This window comes from Saccopteryx bilineata, chromosome 10 (assembly GCF_036850765.1).
Source record: "Saccopteryx bilineata isolate mSacBil1 chromosome 10, mSacBil1_pri_phased_curated, whole genome shotgun sequence".
Taxonomy (NCBI): Eukaryota; Metazoa; Chordata; class Mammalia; order Chiroptera; family Emballonuridae; genus Saccopteryx; species Saccopteryx bilineata.
The window spans coordinates 59,569,991-59,591,687 of record NC_089499.1 but is presented as its reverse complement, the minus strand read 5'-3'; the positions used below and the strand labels follow the sequence as shown (position 1 = coordinate 59,591,687).

The window sequence follows — 21,697 nt, the reverse complement described above, 5'->3', positions numbered from 1 at the left end:
AGGCCCCAAGCCTGTGTTCACAGTGGCAGAAGCACAGGCTGTTTTGTAAGCCAAACGCCAGCACAATGTCATTACTCTAATGATGTATTAATGAAAACACTGTGTCAGCTCAGAAGACCATCAGGGGACCAGGTAATATTTTTTAATTTGTTCATAGACTTAGGCAGGGGGGGAAGGGGCTGACTTCTGTTAAAGGGTCCCCTCAGGCCTCCTAAAGGTTTTCAAACTGTGTTTTTAATTGGGAGCTGGGTTTGGGGGCAGGGCTGTTAGCTTTTGGTAGCTCAGACTTATAAATTGTGGAAAGCAAGGTAAATCCAAACCTCTGCTTCCCCCACACTACTTTAATCTCAAGTGAATGATTTGCTACAGGCTAAGTTTTAATTACAGTGCTGAGGAGTTTAAATTTAAGGTTTAATTCCGTCCTTGATGTAACTCAGTTTCTATTTATTGCAGCTTTACATACCAACTGCAACATTTAATTTGTAACATATCTTTACTGAGCAAAATTCCCCCTAGCTCCAGGCCACCGCAGGGCTGGTGTTTTCGGGGACATTTACCTATCCATGGAGTTGGTTAACCAGGCACAAATGGTACAGCACTGAGCTGGTCAGAGAGATTCAGCCCTTGGTACTCAGCAGGGGCAGAGAACAAGCCAAAAATGAAAAGCCCTGATAGCACCTTTTATGAAAGAGTTGGCTGCTTGGTGAGCAGTGGGGTTTCTCTCTCTGTTATTCAAAGAGGCCAGATGAATGACTCGGTAACCTGGTTGGGTAAAACTCTTGTTATCTGAAGCTCTTAGCTGCATGGATATTACTTTGGCTCTGGCGAGAGAGAATCTTTACACTCTTTTTCCATTTTTAGATCGCATTATGCAAGCAACCTCATAAAGCTATGCTCAGTGGTGGGATTCGAATAATTTAACAACCGGTTCTCTGCCCTAAAGACCGTTTAAGTATACAAAAACGATATACCGAAAGGCAACTTATTATTTCATGCCTTTAATAAGAACAATAAAAGAGGTACACAAAACTAGATTATGTTATAAGGAAGAGTTTTAAGATACTAATGAAAAAATATTAAATAATACCTGACAAAAAACAATAAAACAGTTATTTAAGATATTTCCAATGACAGCTTGTCACCCCTGGTTGTTTGGCACTTTTTACATTATATGTTTGTTCACTGAAGTAACAAATGTGAGGGAATGAAAATGTAGTATTTCATGAAAGGTATAATGAGTTTTAGGAAATGAATAAATAAATATTACAACTACAGCCCTGGCCAGTTGGCTCAGTGGTAGAGCGTTGGCCTGGCGTGCGGGGGACCCGGGTTTGATTCCCGGCCAGGGCACATAGAAGAAGCGCCCATTTGCTTCTCCACCCCCCCTCCTTCCTCTCTGTCTCTCTCTTCCCCTCCCGCAGCCAAGGCTCCATTGGAGCAAAAGATGGTCCGGGCACTGGGGATGGCTCCTTGGCCTCTGCCCCAGGCACTAGGGTGGCTCTGGTCGCAGCGGGGCGACGCCCCGGAAGGGCAGAGCATCGCCCCCTGGTGGGCAGAGCGTTGCCCCTGGTGGGCGTGCCGGGTGGATCCCGGTCGGGCACATGCGGGAGTCTGTCTGACTGTCTCTCCCCGTTTCCAGCTTCAGAAAAATACAAATATATATATATATATTACAACTACAGTTCTGTCAAATTTTTTTCATCTACGGATGCAATGAACATTACTACAGGTGCTTAGAATACGCTGTTGCACAGATGAATGTTAAGAAAGAGTAAAGAATATAAATTTGTGATTTCTACACCAGGCGGCTGCTGCCCAGGTGCCCACCTTAGAGAAAGCACTGATTACAAGTGCCATTTTAATAAGCAGTTCATTGAACTCAACAAAAAATTAGGTATTGGTTCTGCCGAACCAATGGGCCGAATCCCATCACTGGCTATGCTGCCCAATATGGCAGCCACTAGCTACATGGAGACTTAAATTTAATTTTAGGTTCATTAGATAAAATTAAAACTCCAGTTCCTTGGTTCTACTAGTCACATTTCAAGTGTTCCACACTAGCAATAGCTAATGAGTCTACTTTTGGACATTTCCATCACTATAGAAAATTTTTCAAACAGCAGTGTCTTTTTTTAGATTACACTAATACTCCAATACATTCTAATCCAGTTTTAATGTAACTCTGGGTCACATTAGACAAATCCGTATCCTGGTTTATTTGAATGTCATAATCCTCATTTAGCAGATCTAGACACCAAAGCAAAGGGAGGTCAACCTCCTTTCCATCAATAAACACAAACGTAGTGTGATGTGCCCTCCACATTCAGATATTGACTCTCCAAAACCTGCCAGGTGTGTGGAAACTCAAAAGTCATTATAAACCATCACCATCCTTAATTATAAAATTAGTTCCTACTTAAACATCCAAGCCAATTAGTACTCTTGCTATTAGACCTCTATTTTTGGCCTATATCTCTCTTGTCTAATGTTGTAAATATTGGACAATACAAGGCAAATAGATGATAAAGTCAATTGAAAATCTTGAGAAAGAGGCAAGATTTTTGTGAAGTCCATGAAAGTGATGTTGGAGATCAGCTCCAATCACACAGGAAGCCATTGCCACATTAGGATTTGTCGAGATAACACATGAAGAAAGAAGGAAACTTTCTGGCTGGTTAGCTCAGTGGTAGAGCATCAGCCGGCATGTAGATGTCCCAGGTTTGATTCCTGGTCTGGGCATACAGGAGAAGTGCCCATCTCTTCTCTACCCCTCCCCCTCTCACTTCTCTTTCTCTTCTCCTCCCTCCTACAGCCATGGCTTGATTAGAGTGAGTTGGCCCTGGACACTGAGGATGGCTCCATGGCCTCTGCTTCAGGCACTAAAAAATGGCCCTGGTTACAATGGAGCAAGGGCCCCAGCTGGACAGAGCATCACCCGGTAGTGGGCTTGCTGGGTGGATCTCAATCAGGGTGCATGTGGGAGTCTGTCTCTGCCTCCTCTCTTCTCACTAAATAAAATAAAAGAAATAAAATAAAAAGAAAGAAAGAAAGAAAGAAAAATCATCACAGATCATATAAAAGATGCTTTCAAAGAGTAGAATTTCAAAAGCAAGGGACTAAGAAGCCCCTGAGAAAACTGATCAAACTCCACTATCTACAAGCCTCTTTGTGACCATTCTCAGAACATCAAACGTAAAGTGAAGGATTATATATTGTGACATATTACAATTTTATCAGAAACATTATACAGTTGGTTCCTGAACAACATGGGTTTAAACTGCCGGTGCGCTTATATGTGGAGTTTTTAAAATAAATACTATAAATGTATTTTCTCTTCCTTGTGATTTTTCTACATTTTTGTAAGAATACATGATATTACTACAACAGATAACACAAAATGTATGCTAATCAACTGTTTCTGTTATTGGCAAGGCTTCTGGTCAACAGCAGGCTATTAGTAGTTAAGTTTTGAGGGAGTTAAAAGTTACACAGGGATTTTTTCAATGTGCAGGGGGTGCTGTCCCTAACTCCTCTGTTGTTCACGGGTCAACTGAACTACCTACCCTCAAACCCCAGTAAATTTATTTGTGTCTGAAGAATTAAGGTAGAACTGCAATTATACCTAAATTTTTAAATGTATTTTCACAGTTTGGATTTATTTAGAGACAAGGCTTCAATGAGATGTTTCATTATTTGCTGTGAGTCTTTATTTTTTGTAAATGAGGGTTTCTGTGCTCCTTATACCAGCTAGCAGTGGGTGGAGCCCAGGTCAGGCCGGCCATTCAGACCCTCAGTCCTCAGGCATCTTCCCTCTCCCCCACCCTCTGCTGCTGCAGAAGGAACAGGAGAGAGGTCCGGAGCGGGAGAGAGGGTTTCAGCTCAGGACTTGGAAAACCAAGCTGTAAAAACAGAAAGATGACAAGTTTGGGAGAACACCAGTTGAAACTGTCACTCAAAGAAGTTTGCTAGAACTTACTAGACTAAGTGATACTACTACTACTAATAATAATAATAACAATAATAATAATAATTACAGAAGAATGGCAGCTATAGGACAACTGATACAATCCTTACCTGTCACACTGCTATGTAGAGATTATTCTTTTAGAGGAGAAAACTGAGGTCCATAGATGTCACCTTCCCCGAGGTCACTCAGTGAAGCAAGTAGACATGAATCGGTGCTATGTGACACAAAGCCCACTACTCCCCCTGGCCCACCCCTCTACTTTACCAAAGACAACAGGACCTAGTTATGGCCTGTTCATGCAAGGCTATCCTTGTTTGAAAAAAGCAATACCTTAACCTATACACAGCTAACGAGAAATCTCATTTGCCACATATCACCAGAGGAAACATAACAAATGGCAGGAAAGGCAGCCAGACCAGAAAGACATCAAGTGCTTGGAGTGTTATACTATTATTATGGCTGAATACAATTTAAAAACAACAAAAATGGTGTTTGGGGGCCATTTTATAAGGTGGTAATTGACCCCAATTGTAAGTGCCTGGATCCCTACCCCCCAACACACACTTTTAAAATTAATATCTGATACCAGGAGATAGTCCTTAGTCGAAGGGGATTTTCTATCCTTATCTCTTACTAAGGAACAACCTATAACAGAAAGAAAGCCCATGATAGACTGGAGTCTAAAACTGTACTTGATGATCCTCTCATTTTGGGCAGACGGATCTACATCCTACCAGTCGGTGATGGGAGAGGAACAGAAGGAGGGCTGCCCAAGGCTCCCAGAGAGCTATACGCCTAAGCTCCCACTTGCTCCAAACAATGTCGTGTTCTGCTTCAGCATAGTGGGCACGTTCTCCTGGCTGAGGGCTGGGGAATCACATTTTCTGTCTATACTGAGCACCAACTGGCATTTACTTCTTGGTACATGTTTCCATTTAACATTATTTTTAAATTCACTTTTTCCCTGGTCAGGGCACGTACAAGAATCAACCAATGATGGCATGAACAAGTGGAACAAAAAATTGATGTTTCTCTCTCTCTGTCTCTCTCGCTGCCTCTCTCTCTAAAAATCAATCAATAAAAAAAGATATATTCACTTTTCCCCCCTTAAATTAGGATTTCATGACAGGAACTGGTGACAGAGAAGATGCCATACTGTACTTGTTCATGAGCAAGTTTGAATTTCAAGGTTATACAGATTATTAATAGACTTGACCACTCTATTAAGCAAGAAGTAGACACTGCCAATGCTGTGATTTAGAAATCACTGAGAAAAGTCACAGGTCCGACGGCAAGGGTGCTATGTCTCTGATGTAGACCTGGGTCATTGACTCTGATAAGTGGTGTTAAGTTTTCATTGGTGATACTTTTATGTTAGGTAAATTTAGTCACTGTGATGACTTTCTAAAGAGACCTTCCTGCCACCCTCCTCTTGGACTGAATTATTACTGGGAAGTGCAGTGTGGTGCATAAGGTCCCCAGAGTTATGTGAGTGGGATACTAGATTACGAATAGTCATCCCAGAATCAGCTGAAGTCCATCTGACCAGCAGTTTTCTCTGCCGCTTTACATATGCCCCCCCCCAGGAACAGGAAACACAGGAGATACTTTCTCAGCTTCTCCTCACTAGGCTACTTCCCCCCCCCCCCCAAATTAAGCCAGACAGCTAGGAAGGAGTCTGCCTGTCACCTTGTCCAAGGGTAGACCAGTAGGCTGAAACGGAAGAAATGAAGAATTCTATGTTTAAACAGAGCTCTTAATTGTAAGCACCTATTCCACAGCCTTCTTTGACAAAACATCTAAGGGTGGGGTTGTTTGAAAAATGCAAATTAAGACAGAGATGCAGAGGCAGAGTGAAGGTTTCAGTTCATTTTTTGTTTAAAAAAGACATCTTTAGCGTGACCAGGCGGTGTCTCAGTGGATAGAGCATCAGACCAGGATGTGGAGGACCCAGGTTCCAGACCCCGAGGTCGCCAGCTTGAGCACAGGCTCATCTGGTTTGAGTAAGGCTCACCAGCTTGAGCACAAGGTTGCTGGCTCAAGCAAGGGGTCAATCGGTCTGCTGTAGCCCCACAGTCAAGGCACATATGAGAAAGCAATCAATGAACAACTAAGGAGCGCAGCAAAGAATTGATGTTTCTCATCTCTCTCTCTTCCTGTCTATCTGTTCCTATCTGTCCCTCTCTCTGACTCTCTCTGTCTCTGTCACACACAAAAAAGACATCTTTATTTGATGACTCAATATTCAATATTGCTCTGAGAAACCTGATTCCAGGGTACACGGCAGATCAGTCAGAAGCTGAGGATAAAACCCAGAGCCAGGCCAGGGGAACTGGGCAGCTGCAGATAGGAAGGAAAGCTGGGAGGAAGGGGACCTGGGGTAAGAAACAGGCACCACGCGCGTGTTAACAAGGAGGTGGTATTAGTCCCCAGGAGGCACTAGCTTGAAAATAAGACGCTCTGACATCTGCTATCAGTGTGACTTCGAGAGAAGTCTGTTAACACTCTGAGCCTCAATTTTCTTATCTGAGAGATGGAGATAGAAACACCTGTTTCACAGGGTTGTTGAGAAGATTAAGGGGGAGGGAAGTGCCGAGTGCTGAGCCCAGTGTGAAGTGCAGAGTGGATGGCAAGTCCTCCAAGAACCTGTGCGCACATCCACTCGGCAGATAATGTGTACTGGTCACTTATGTGTGCCATCAAGTCTCCTAATGTTGCAAATGTAGAGCTTTTCCAGAAAGGGAAGTTGCTCCCTAGTTTACAGCAAGCAGGTTGTGGTTGGTTGCTTTTTGTTCTACCTTTTGTTGGGGGGGGGTGCTTTTGTTTGGATTAGTGCAGGCTGATCAATGATCACTGAGATGCCCAGGATTGTACAGCCTGCTGTTTTCATTTGTGACGAGAGAGAGAGAGAGAGAGAGAGAGAGAGAGAGAGAGAGAGGAGACAGGAGAGTGGAGAGAAAAGAAAGGAGAAAAAAGAGAAAGGGGAAAGGGAGAGGGCGGGGCTCTTCCACCTGGGGGTGGAGCCTGAGTCTCTGTACCTCAGACAGGAAAGGTGACACTTCTCACTACCTTTCTCCAGGTCTCACCATCTGATCTCTGCTACGTTGAACTCTCACTTACTTCACATCACCTGAATCTTTCCATTGAAGATTAACAGTCATATCAAAATATTGTCTTTTTTTAATAATTTAATTTTTTTTCAATTATAATTGACATACAATATTATATTAGTTTCAGGGATATAGCACAGTGGTTAGACATTTACATAACTTATGAAGTGATCAGCCCAGTAAGTCTGGTACCCGCCTGACACCACACATCGTTAATACAGTATTATTGACTGCACTCCCTAGGCTGTACCTGACATCCCCTGGACTATTCTGTCACTGCCAATGTGTACTTCCTAATCCCTTCACCTCTTTCACCAAGCCCACCAGCCGCCACCCTATCTGGCAACAATTAGTTCTCAGTATCTCTGAGTTTGTTTCTGCTTTACTTGTTCATTTACCAGAATACTGTCTTTTGAAAAATGTACTGCAAAGGGGTCACTTTGAACAGAAGTGCCCGGTGGGAGTCACCGGTGCCACTGCCATCAACAGCGAGTCCACTGGCTGGGCGGAGCAGTTCCGAAGATGGACACACTGGCCACTTGACTGAGCTCTTCCCCCAGCTTGTCATTCTTCAAGGAGGTCTTTCAGATTCCAGAGGAAATAAATGCCCAAAGGTTACAGATTCTAACCAGGACTATTCGTCTCTGTTCCTTTGGAACAAGAGAGGGTGGCAGCTGATTTTAATATAAAGTTTTTTACCCTCTCACTGCCTTTACACCTCCTCCACCCGCCTCTTCCTCTGTCTTCACAAAGCACGGTGTCTTCATCAGGATGTGGTGGGGAGGTGACAGAAGAAGAGAATGAGAGGAGGGGGGAGACAATAGCTGTCCTCATTCCCTTTGGTCTGAATGCCCACCACGTTTCTGCAGACCACGCCAAGCCTGGCCACCTCAGCTTCCTGCATGTGGTGACCTCTGCCTGGAAAGCACTCCTTGAGGCCTGAACATGGTCTGCAATGTCGTCATCTCCTTCATCTTCACTTAACTTTAATGTTCCCTCTCAGAGACGCCTTCCCTGACCACCCCATGTTAGTTTAATTTACAGAACTTACCACGGTTGATAATCACACATGCTGTCGCCCCGGCTACGTGGTGAGCTCCTGGGGGACAAGGAGCCATTTCTGACCCTGCTTCCCATTGACTGCTGGGATAAGGAGGTACCGGGCACACAAGACAGGCTTGGTGAACGGGTCTGCAAGTAATGAGTGAGTACAGGCGGTCCCTGGGCTACAAATGAGATAGGTGCTATAGGTTTGTTCTTAAGTTGAATTTGTATGTAAGTTGGAATTTAAATGTTTATCTTAACATAGTATTTATTTTCACCTTTCTGTGCATGTAAATACTTAAATGTTTTCAAACCCACAGAACATACTCGTCTGTAACCCAGGACTGCCCATACATGACCACTGCCTCTGTGCTCTAACGTCACCATTCCCCTTCAGAGAGATGGGCTCCTGAAGTCTTCAGGCCGGCTCAGGGCGGGCCCTCCAGGCACATGGCTCAGGCACCGCCAAGACCAGCCACAGATCTATTTCCACAAGATGGAATGACATCTGGCCATACCGGCTCCACCCAGCAGCCCAGGGCACTTGGCGAGGGCCCAGGGAGTCCACTGATGGGTGAGACAGAGGGGCTGGAGAGGGCCCATGGTCAGTAAGGCCAAGGGGGCTGGGCCAGGTCTTCAACACAGAGAAGCCACATGCATGTGAACGCAATGAGTCCCCACAACTGTTTTCAGTGGGGACCTGATCACCCCACTGAGAGAGAGAGAGAGAGAGAGAGAGAGAGAAGCTGGGGGAGAGGAGGGACATGGTTTCAAAGGCCATTTGAAGTTAGGAGAGGATGATGACACATGGAAAGGGTTGCTGAAAGACTGGAAGGGGCCTCAGTGGGAAGGCAAGCTGACTTTTCCCTTTTAAACTATGTTAATGGGTCACCTAAGGTCAAAATGTGAAATGGATGATGGTTTCAAAGTGCAAAATGAGGACATTGGAGCATCAGACCAAGGTCAGAAATTACAGCAAATTCAATGCCTGAGTTTCAAACTATGTGAACCTTTAAATGACATTTGGGTGGGGGTTTATCCCAATGGCTGCTGAAGATGATCACGAGGAAGGAGGAGGGCATCCTACCTAGGAGACACCGTCAGTTGCCCAAAGAGCATGCCGTCTGAGGTTCCCAGTTCAAACAAACCACTGCTCAAGGGGAAGACAACTTTTACAGACAGTTCTGGTTTACAGTTAGTGCTGAGTGCTGCACATTTGTCAGGCGTGGTGCCATACATCCTGCATATATCATCTCATTCATTTGTCACCACTACTCTGAGGTGGACATTTCTATCCCCACTGGGCAGCTGAGGAAACTGAGGCACAAAGGTTCAGAAACCTGCCCAAAGTCTCATAGCTTATTACTGTCAGAGTCACAATTTGAATCTATCCTATCTTTGCCTTTAACCGTCATGCTATAACACCTGTGAAATCAGTCACTGAAAAACGAGCATATATTGGATGTTTCTAAGTGGTACTCTATTTCCACTTTTAAACAAATGCTATTTTAATTGTGAGTGTGATGACTGTTTTAGTTGTCATTTCCACTTGGTTTTATATGTGAGGCTACACAGAGACGGAGTGAGCTGTAGGGAAATTACTGCCTTTGGCTTTATTAATCAAATTATTTAAACAACTCTGTATCTACCATTCATGCAACCAACTAATCAACCATCCAAACAGCAACTCACCCAGTGATTCAACCAACAAACCAAACAACTATGGCTAATCAACCAGCCCAACAACTCTGCAAACTGCCATCCATCCCTTCAGCCAACCAATTGTAAGAAAGCTCATAGCCAATTGAATTGAATAATTGTATCTTCTGTACAAGTTAAGAGCTTAGTTAATATTATTATTGAGCTTTGCTGTTTTGAGCTGAGCATTCCAATAAGACAATAAATGTCTCAAAGACAAAGGAGAGGTCTGAGGCCATCTGCCTATCCTATGAAGGGCCGTCCCAAATTATTGAAAAGTAATAAAATATAATAGGATGCTCTTTGCTATGGGAAAATAATTTTTTATTTGACAGAAAAGGTTGAGCTGCTTCTGAAAAGCTTATGGTTTGGCTTTTACTCTTTGGATAGTGAATCACACACAGTTATGACTTAAAAAAAACGGCAGTCAGATCTTTGGGGACTGAGTGTTGCATGTTTTAACTTCCTCCCTTTTACATTTCTCTCCTTGTTTTTCCTTTGCCTACGTTTTTGAAATATACTTCTAATCTATGTTTTCTGTTTGAAATTATGTTTGGCTAGGATTTCTTTAATCCCTGTGGTAACCAGAAGGAATATAAATATGTGATTATTTCTAAGTGCCAGTTTATGTAGACTGATGTTTAGCTGACACGGAAGAGAGAGGCAACCAGAGCCAAAGGCCACCACACACCTGCTGCTTTAAAACCGGGGGCAGAGGCTGTGCGGGCTGAAGGCTGTGAAAATAAGCATGATAGGCAGACTTACGGCAGTGGGACATTTTTTTTCTTCTATTGCTTATGTGTGGGATTTAAATTCCTCCAAGAGGCAGAGGGGCAGAGAGAGAGAGAGAGAGAAGGAGAGAAAGAGGGAGGGAGGGAGGGAGGGAGGGAGGGAGGGAGGGAGGGAGGGAGGAAGGGAGAGAGAAAGAAAGAAAGAAAGAAAGAAAGAGAGAGAGAGAGAGAGAGAGGAAGGAAGGAAGGAAGGAAGGAAGGAAGGAAGGAAGGAAGGAAGGAAGGAAGGAAGGAAGGAAGAAAGGAAGAAAGGAAGAAAGAAAGAAAAGGGAACAAAGCAAGTATCCCTGGGTGTCCTGGAGATTGGTCTTGACCAATCTGTCAGCTCTGGCTCTGTTTACAAGGGCATTCCCTCTGTGAGGAGAGACCCTCTGCCACCTCCTATGGACCAGGGTGGAAGCAGGGCCAGGAGCCCTCTTACCTCGTCATCGCAGCTGATAGAGCATTTGCCGTCCAGAGAGGCACACTGTGGGGGGGCACAGGGGGAAGCAAGAAGAAATGTGTTATTTTGCCATCACAGGTCTGCTATGGCTGCCACTTCAGTACTCGGGGACAAACTGTCAGTCCTTGCCTGTCACACAAATACCAAATTTCATCTAAATGACCTAACTCCACAATGTGTCTTGCCTGGTCTCTCTAGGATCAATACCAACTAATAGAAAAGATAATTACTGTTTGTGTGTGTGTGTGGGGGGGGACCTGGCTCTTTTTTATTTTAATTTTTGTTATCTATTTTAATTTATGTTGCTATACAATATTGATATCACTTTAAGAACTCAAAATCTTTGAACAATAAGACATACAATTATGAAATTATTTATTGTTAAATTAATTTCCAGTGACTTAAAAAAACAAAAAACTCTTGTATGTGCTCTTAGTATTATATATGGTTTCCTAAAATATCTTCAGTTAAGAAATGGAAGCAACTTATGTGTTGGCATTTCTGCTGGATTCCTGAATAAAGACCACCGCAACGACTCAGCACACAGAGCACAGTCCTGGGAAGGAAGGCCCTGGCTCTCCAAGACGGAGAGGGGGCCTCTGACCTGGAGGGTGGGTGCAGGCCTAGCCAATCCTGTCATGCAAAAGCCTTCAAAAGTCATGCAAAGGAGATTCACAAGTAAATTACCAGGCATGACCAAAGTAGAAGACAGACAATGAAAATTCACAAACATGTCCAATATTAAAAGAAAAAAAATTATCCTTTGGATAACACTATCTTGATCTCATGATTAAAACTGCTTACGGGAGCAAATCTCCTGCTTTCCCGGCATGTGGTGTCTAATGTGCTGACAGCCCTTTACTCTGCAGAGAAATGAAGGTAATCTGAGCAGCTGGCAGTTCATTTTACAAACATCCATTGGAAATCTGGCACTTTTAGGCCCCGGGTACCCAAATGTGAATACCTGTATAATAACAGCACCACGGATGCCTCAATGTGCTGATTATAACTTACCTGTCTGCTGGCAGTCCAGAACTTCCTTTGGAAAAATTCAAGTTTCATCTGAATGCCCACAGCTGGGAGAAATTATAAATAAAACAAGGCATTAGAGATCCCTTTACACAATTTTTTAAGGTTATCACTGAAAATTATCTGTCACGCAAGAAGCTAATATATGCATATCAGATAAAAATATGTAAAAACTAAATTTACAGTGACATGTATAGTTAAGACATTTTATCTTTCAGATAAGGAATTCTCAAGGTTACCTGCACTCACAGAAACCTTAATACAGATACAGTTCTGAGAACAGTGCAGGCAGTTCTTGAGAGGCATGTTACTTGAGTACTCCTAAAATTCATACACTTATGGTTACCCCCTTCCCCAACACAAGCAAACACAGAAATAGAGGGGAAAAATGATATTCAGAAGATCACTGTTTCTTCAGAGTTCCCGTTTTAGAAACTTGCATTCTACAATGTATACTACACATGTGTTAGTAAGAGAAACAATGTGAAAAGCACTGGTCATGAGGCTAGTATTTGGAAATGAATCACGCTGCTACATGTCTTAGTGTAACCAGCCCCCAGGATTCACTTCTCAATGGTCTTCTCTCCCCAGAACCCTGGAGGGAATCAGCCAGTTTGGCTCATCTAGGAAAAGCCGCAGTGAAGGAAGGCCCTCGTGAGAGGAACCTACAGGAAGGGAAGACGTTAAGAAAGTGACTTGAAACTTCGGGGAGTGGAACTTAGAGGAACCTCAGAAAACTACGACAGGCACAAGCTCCCAATATTTCTCTCCACGAAGGTAAGACAAAGTAACTATGAAACCATTTCAGAAAGTGCTCAAGTTCAGGACAAAAATCTCGTCAGGTGGTGAGAAGGCTTTAGAGGAGTTTGGAAAGAGTGAGACTGTGCTGAAAATCCTGGACTCCCTGCGGGACACCGTTTGCTCCAGGGCTGGCCGTGGACCTCAGTCAACACCCCTCCCCGCCCCGTGTGTGCCGTATCCATATCCTGCCAAGCAGTGCTCCTTATCTTTCCAGGCTTCTTTTTCCTTTTATTTGAATACCTAAAATAACTTCAATGTGAGTAACAATATCTATCGAAAGAAGTACACAATTACACATATAAAAGTTCACTCAGTACTCCTAAAGTCTTACATGCCACCCGGTCGATCCCCCACTTGGGTAATCATTGCTGTGTTGGCTTCAGGAACTTGAAGATTCATGAAGGTCTTGGGCTGTTACCCTTATAGCCGTCGTGTGCATTCCTACTGTCTAGAGCCATCGCTGAAGGAAGCTCTGAGAGTCAGGATTGACTGGGGTATGCACACTTGGAGAGACGGAGCCTCTCTTTGCACCCAGGTCAGACTCTAGATGAAGACTAAACAGAGCTAAGCAGGGCTGCCGCGTGCAGAATGCAGTCACTGAGATGAACCATTTCAGCACTCGGGCCCATCTGCCTTGCCCTAAGTGTCGTCTATCCTCTGGCTCAGAAGCCCGCCAAGGGCAGGGACACACTTTCGTTCCCCAGTGGATCCCTGCCCCCATCAAGCCACCAAGCACTCAGAGGATCCATCAGTAAATACCTGCTTTCTTAAAAAGCTTTCCAGTGATATTACAGTCAATAGTTAGAGCTAAAGATGGAGGAGAAACATCAATATGAATTATAACCACATCTAAATAAAGGATTTTCAGTAGTGGTTCTCAACATAGTAAAACAACCTGGAGACCTTTAAGCAAAATTACTGGTGCCTGTACCTTCCACCTCTACTCCAAGACCGGTTAAGTCAGGGTTTCTGGGAGAGGCATCCAGGCCTGGGTAGTTTAAGAAAAGCACCCTCCTTGGACCGAATGTGCGCCCAGGGTCCAGCACGCGTCTCTGTAGGTCTTAGTGCATTGGCTGTCAAGGACCGACTGTGATGTCAGCTAACACCAGCAGCTGCTCTTCCCAGCCCCGGAGGAAAGATCAAAGAATACTGAAGGAAGCTCATTCTGGAGGTCGAGGGCTGTTTAATGTAACTTCAAGAAAAACATGTTTCTAAAATGCCTGACAGGCCCATCCCCATTGGGGTTAGCCAACCAGGGGCTCTGTGAACCAGGGTGCCAGGTGGGTTTTGCTGCAGGCAGAGGTGAGAGTGGGCCTATGCTCTCAAGAAGGGGCTTGGACTGAGTATCTCAGGTTCGACCCAAGACAGGGAGGGCAGCAGCAGACTGGCTTCTCAGAGGGTCTCAACGCTGTCCTGACATGCACGCGCTGGTCCCGGAGAGGAGGGTGAGTGCGCCCTCCCAGGGGCTCGCCTGGCCCCTCTCTGCAGCCGGCCCTCCCCAGGTGGCGGGCAGAGCACTTCCAGGGCCACCTCCTCGCAGGGCCAAGGTCAGCACCATGGCAGGCTTCGAGGTTCTCCAAAAGAGTCAGCCTGTAGTAGCCTCTCCATCATGTTTCTAGCTCCAGCAGCCCAGAGCTGCCCCTGGGCCACCCACCATCCAAGTTCCTCCATCAGCCGCTGTGCCCTTTCTCAGCACCCCTCCCCTCTGTGACGGGGCCTGGAGCCCGGCTTCACCTCCCTAATGAAGCCAGCAGCTCCCTCCTGGGTGTTTATCCATCTCACATATTTGCAGCCTGCTATCATCTGCCCCTTCCAGTCTGTACCCCAGCTCCTCGGAGTGCTTTAATCTTTCCTCATGAGTCAGTCCCTCCGTCCCATTAATCATGCGGGCTGCTTCTCTCTGATCTCCGTCCAGCAGGCTGCATCCTCTCCCTGGTCCTGATGCCCTGCACTAGACTCTGCTTCCCTCGCTCCTTACCACTCCCTTGTCTGAGCATGGGGTCCATGCCAGCCAGCTCCCAGACAGTCCTGACTGCACGGGGTCCTCTTGGTGTTGACCTGGTTCTGTTTCTACTCCCTGCCCCTCATATCTCTCCAGCAACTCTGGCCCCTGGCTTCCCACAGTATGTCTGCACTTGCAGTATCTTCACCTACGAGTTAATATACTTCTCTATGATTGAGAGACTCACAAGCCCATTGGTGGGTCAATTCATGCCCATTTGTTCAGTGGCCTCCGCCAAGCCAAGCTCTAAGCTGGTACTAAGGGGAACGAGGGCACACACTCTGACAGCATCTCACTGGGAGTAGCCTCATGGTAAGGGGACATCAGAGGCGTAAACAGAGCACTGTGGAGTAGAGAGCATGGGGTGACCTTGAGTTTAGGGAATGGGTGAGAGTTTTAAGTAAGATTAGGCATGGTAACCCAACCCAAAGGAAAAGTAATAACAGAGGAAAGATGGTAATCCAAACACAGAGATCACACGGCAGAAAGGATGAAAACCTTTAAAAGATGCTTGTAACTTCTGAAGTTTTAAAGAATGGGAGTGGGGGACGTGCTTGTGCAGGTGAAGGTCAAATATCAAGAGATTTAAGTATCAGGCCAAGATGTCGGGAGAGTATCCTGGAGGCCGGGGTTTGGGTCAAGGGCCAAGTCCAGCCTCTTCTGTCAGTGGATTTCCACGGGAACAGAGCCACACTCACCGTTCACGCACTGTCTGGCCAAGGCCAGGGTGGGTGGGTGTGGCAGAAATTGAACAGCCCACAAAGCCTAAAATACTATTGGCCTTTATAGAAAAAGTTGGATGACTTTTGCTGTAGGATCTGAGAAGCCATTGATAGTCTTTAAGTAGAGAAATGGCAGGAGCACCAACCTATATTTTAGAAAGTCCATGATGAGGGCCTTCGATAGGAGGCATAGAAAAATGGTCCGGACTCTGGGAAACGGGAGAAGGGGTGGGGGGGGAGAGAGGAGCTGTCAGCCCCCCCAAAGTCACTTGGCACGTTTGGTTAATTATATCACCATGAACAAGATGTAAAGTAATAATAATAATAATAATAAACACCAAAAAATCTGGAATAAAACCCTGCCCCTCCCCCAAACAAACAAAAATGCTTAGACCAAACATCCTGGCCAACTCCATTTCAAAAAATAAAATGAGCTTCCCCAAACAGAAATTTATTTTCCTTTCACTATTTTCCTTTGTTTTCTTATCCACATTTTTTTTTCTTTTAACTTTTATCAGAAAAAATTCATTATCCTTTCAGCAAGTCCACTCTCTTCCTCCTCCTCACTCCACACGAACCTAAGTTGTGTCACGCCTGTTCGTTCTGTTCCTTCAACAACATTTCAAGCCCTAACAGTATATTCTGATTCAAGTTAATCTGGCTAATTTAATAAGGAAAACAAAGACAGAACATGCTTTAGTGAAACCCAAGTCCCAAAGAGAATGCAGAAAATAAAAACACCATCCCTGGGTCTGAAATTCTGAGACAGTCCAGAAAATCATCACCATATTTCTCCAGAGTTGGTGGTGCTCCTCACTGCTGGTCATTAGAACGCCCCGGGCTCCCTGATGGGAACCTTCAACACAATGAAGGAGACAGAGAGTCCCACCTCCGTGACAGCGACCAGTGGTACCTCACTGACCTCGCAAGGGCAGAACAGACCCTTGAGAGCCTTTCCAGTGTGCCAGCACATATTGGGTAAGCCTCTGAGGACAGTGACCCCAAGACACCACGATGGTCCTAGGAAACCAGCAAAATAGCAGAATCATTATTATGAGAACTGCCTTCCGAAGAGCCCCAGAGCCTTTCACATGGAAGAGTCAGGCATCTGGAGCACCACCACCTCCTCTGGTTATCCAGGAGCCTGTGCCTGTGCCTGTAACTCACCTCAGTACTCTCGGAGGACCAGAGAACAGAAGTTCAGCTCTGCAATACAGACCACAGACCTTCCATGAGGTATCTAACTTCCAGACTTTCTCCAACTTTCAAACTTCCTTCCTACTCACCATTCTGCTCCCTTCCCTTACTCACATGTTCATTAGGAACCCAGTGTGTGCTAGGTGATGATGACATGAGCTATGAAGGCATGATGGACACGACAGCTGAGGGGGCGTCCCAGGGGAGCGCAGTTGCATCACTGAGGAGAAAGTCACACCTCAGCTTTCTCAGAGGCAATGCAGGCGAGCCCAGAGCATCATTTAAGCACCAAAACAGAGGGACCATTTCATCTGCAGAATGTCACTGATTAGCGCACTTGAATTGGAACAGACAGCTGATGTCAAAGGCTCTGGTCCTGCGTTGCCCAAGTTGGTGGTCACTAGTTACATGTGGCCACTTAAATGAAAATGAAATCAAACTAATAATTTAGTTCCTAAGTTGCAGTAGTCACATTTTAAGTGCTCAGCAGCCACACGGGGCTAGTGGCTACTGCTTTGGACCATGCAGATCTAGAACAATCCACAGCAGCAGACTGTTGTACTGGACAGTGATCAGTGATAAAACAGGAGGGATTAGAGAGAGGAACTAGACATGGGTGCTTTTTAAGAATTGCAGGTAAAGTTCCTCACAGGCCTGTCCATGCTACCCACTCCCTGAAGGTGGAAGAAAGAGGATAACTTAGGTATGAGGATTTAGCTCAGCTAGAACCGCCCGTGTGAGAAGACCTGGATTTGCAAGGGGAAGTTGATAATTAGTTCGAGAGAAATCAATGCAGTATGCTCAATGTGGCTACCACCCCCAAGATTTATTTATTTTGCTTTAGAAAATTTGAGAATACAAATTACATTTCCAGTGCTATTATATTCAAATGCATTCAAGATGAAATCATGCATGCATCTCATATCAGGTTAATAGACATGCATTCAAATGTAATCCGAGACTCACCAAAGAACAATGTTACATGTAAAATTAGAAATAACTCTTTCATATTGTATTCATTTAGAAATAATTTTTTTGTGGACTTGGCCTCCAGTTGCAACACACTCCTAGGAGCACAAATCCCATTTGTAAAATAGTGCTTCCCATGCCTGGCACGCAAGCTCACACAAACACCCCTACTTTCCTGTGCCCATCCTCGAGCCATGCAGTATATTCACGTACATGCACAGGAGAGCTCATGCAGGAGACAGAAACACCAGCCTGCCGCCATCACTGAATTATAGCCAGGAACACTTTTTTACAAGGAGAACTGGTTTTGAACCCTAAAGTACTGCTGTGTGTTCTTGGGTATATCAATTACCCGTCTGTACAAAGACAATTGTGCTGGCTTTCACTTCTAAACAGAACTTTTGTGGGATGTGGACAAATGATACAAAATAAAATGATGCAGCCCTGGCCGGTTGGCTCAGCGGTAGAGCGTCGGCCTAGCGTGCGGAGGACGTAGGTTTGATTCCCAGCCAGGGCACACAGGAGAAGCACCCATTTGCTTCTCCACCCCTCTGCCGCGCTTTCCTCTCTGTCTCTCTCTTCCCCTCCCGCAGCCAAAGCTCCATTGGAGCAAAGATGGCCCGGGCGCTGGGGATGGCTCCTTGGCCTCTGCCCCAGGCACTAGAGTGGCTCTGGCCTAGAGTGGCGCGGCAGAGCGACGCCCCGGAGGGGCAGAGCATCGCCCCCTGGTGGGCAGAGCGTCGCCCCATGGTGGGCGTGCAGGGTGGATCCCGGTGGGGCGCATGCAGGAGTCTGTCTGACTGTCTCTCCCTGTTTCCAGCTTCAGAAAAATGAAAAAAAAAAAAAAAAGATGCAGGTTAGGGCACTCTAATGCTTGGCAGTGTTGTCAACACTGATGTTATGATTTGTTTCTAGACCATTTATCTGTTATCCTTGTATTTCACCACCAAGTACACCTTTCATGCCAATATATTGAGACCGAACAGAAAGTGCATGCACGATAAAGGTATACTGTCTACCGCTGGCAATGCCCTTCAGGGTGTAATATTTGGGGGTAAACACTCTACAAAATTATGATAACAATGCAGAGGGCAAAGAATGACACAAGCACACGCAGAATGAGACCCAGAAAGGAAGACGGTTCTCTTTCAGATGAGAAAGATTTTGGAATGGATTTCCCCCCTCCAGCACCGATGAAAGGTGGGTGTGCTCCACCATTTAAACCCTGGCACGTGCCCCCCTGACACTGTAGTCACTTAGGCATACTCATGGCAAGGCTAGACAGGCCAGCATAGAGAATCAAAGAGTCATTGTCCCGATACCGGCAGCATGGGCTCCGTGGGCTCCTCAGCCAGGCCACCTGGCCACAGAGCTTCTGCACTGGCTGCCTACTGCTCACGGCATGTGGACAGTTCCTCACTCCTGTGCACAGGAGAGAAACAGACTCCACGGCTGCCCAGAGCTGGCCTGGGCCACAAACAGGAAGGTTTGCTTCTAATAGATTCCAACCCATGGGCAAGGACATGGTCGAAACTGTATCTTTATTAGAAACAACAAGTTAATAAATAAAATATCTGCTAAGGATTTCCCATTATTTCCTCACTGAGGAGTGGAGCGAGTTTTCTTAAAACCCAAATTTCACCAATAAATGCTGGCCATACACGATCTCATGCAGAAAACAAGCTCCTTGCTGGTTTTATTTCTCAAGCAGGGTAGTGGCTATTTTTATAGCATGGGGTTACCATCTCCCATCCTGTCCTCAGCACCACCTTTGACAGAGTCCCTGAACTGCCCTTCCTTTGTGCACAATGGCAAGGACTGCTAGCGGTGACAGGAACAAGGCCTGGCATATTTAGATTCCAACTCGCCTTAATTAACGGTCAACTGTAACAGCTGTTAGCCAAGCCACATTTGTTTAAATGTTTTTTCTGTTTGTTTTCAAAACAGTTAATTGCAAGTAGAACTAACAATGCATCTGAATGTCACTCTTTTGGAATATTTCACGATTTACTGGGGGTTTGGAAGAAGGCCACTGTTTTGGAGCGTTGAGGAAAAGAACTCTAACCTTCCTTACATCAAATGTGAGCCCATTCCAGAGGGCCTGCTAATGTCCAGGATAAATGACTTACCACATGAATAACAATTTAAAACTGTAATGTGAATTATGACATAGCTCATCTGTTAAATATTTCATGTGAAGATTTTAATGAATTGCATGATGGAATGTTGGACAAAAAAAGACAACTGAAATCCTGGGACTAATTTGGGCAAAATTGAGAACAGAGTATCCTCGCGAAGATGAGGGGGAAGAAAAGGCAGCTGCTCTCCTGTCCCCCGGGTGTCAGACGGGCGAGTCCGAAGGCTTTCTTAAAAGATTACAAGGGAGGAGAATGATCAGCAACAACCTTTTGAAAAATATTTAGATCAAAGCAATATTCATTTGTTATAATCTCAGTAAAGCCTGAACATTAATCTCCAAGGTATGGTATTATTTCAAAAATTAGGGGGGAAAACATTCTCACAGCAGCAGACTCACCTCATATTTTAGCCTATGCCAAGTGAAGAAATACAATTGCAAAAGGGGAGGAGGTATTTTAAATATAACCCCCTAACCGATTGCATATTTCACTTCTGAAGTATTCCCTGAGATATGGGGGGGATGGGGGTGGCAATCTTTCTTATACATGCTTTTAAGTAACAAAGAGCTACATGATCTATGTCTGTGGTGAGAGAGAGGGAGGGGAAACAGGACTCATTATCACTTGATTGACAACGCGATAGCAGAAGATTTTCTTTGAAGGCTCATAGCTTTGGAGACCTATTTTAATCTGAAACCATCCCCAGCCGCCGTCTGGCGTTGGCTTCTGGGAATGTGCGTAGGAAGGCCTGATCCACTTGCCTGCACATTTCTTTCATAATCACTTTATTTTTGTCCTGTCAGGGCTCCTTGGGAGCAGTCACCTTTGGTCAAGTATAATAAATGACAATTATGAATGTTTCCTCCATTTGGGCTCTAATTATTTGACAGAATCAATGTTGAAAAGAATTAGCAGGGCTGTGGAATGGAATACTAATTCTCTTTTCACCTCTGAGGTAATCTGGAAGCATTTTTCCAGACCTCATCTGCAGAAACCTATAGTCCCTCAGCTTTCTGAGGCCAGTGGAAAAGTTTTTGTCAGATCATTTTATGCTCACAAAAGTCTTCGAATAATATTATTTCAATAAAGGTTTCAAGCCAATACATATTTAGAGTCAATTCCCATCCTTTCAACCTTTCAGAATAAAACACTTAAGCCGTAGGCTTCACTGTATTTTAATCAGGGTTACACCAATCAATGTCCATTAAGAAAATTATAAGCTTCCAAATTATAGCTCCCCAGTTAACAATTTCTTATTAGGTCACCACCTAATAACAGTTACCAAAGAGATTATAACAAAATCAAGGGTCAGATTTCCAAACGTTTCAAAACCCATCATAGAATGGTCGCATATATTTGCCAAACACCTCTAAGCTGGATGGGACTGTATTTAACGCCAAGCAGCACTAAAGTATCCACGTGGGCAGCCTCCAGAGCCAGAGGGATGTGTCCGGCTCCTCTGACCCTTCAGCTCGTGTCCCAGGGCACAGAGAAGGAAAGGGACTTATCTGAGCACACTCAGCTCATTGGAGGGAGCCGGAGTTCCCCAAACTCAGACTCCTTCAGGGCCAGGTGGGAGCTGAGGTGAGTGAGAAACCACTGCATGCTGGTGGAAAGGGAGCATTTAAGCTCAGCTTCACTGACTCCTCATGGGAACATGGTCTGGATATCGCCAGGTATTCTGATGCCTATGGAGAAGCTGAACGTGTAGCTTGAACATACAGGCGATTCATTGAGAAATTCATAGCACTCCAAGAGGATTGCCAGATTTTATTTCTAACTTGCTA

The 21,697-nt window shown here is 45.0% G+C and overlaps 1 protein-coding gene across 1 annotated transcript in view; it reads right to left on the bottom strand.

Annotated features, from left to right (window-relative positions):
• Positions 1-21,697, bottom strand: part of CACNA2D3 (calcium voltage-gated channel auxiliary subunit alpha2delta 3) — a 1,003,844-nt gene that overhangs the window by 99,750 nt on the left and 882,397 nt on the right. The window contains exons 28-29 of the mRNA XM_066244394.1: positions 12,067-12,128; positions 11,032-11,076 (exon numbers count right to left, since the gene is read on the bottom strand). Of these exons, the coding sequence (XP_066100491.1) occupies positions 11,032-11,076; positions 12,067-12,128 (107 nt within the window). The remainder of the gene's footprint in view (positions 1-11,031; positions 11,077-12,066; positions 12,129-21,697) is intronic.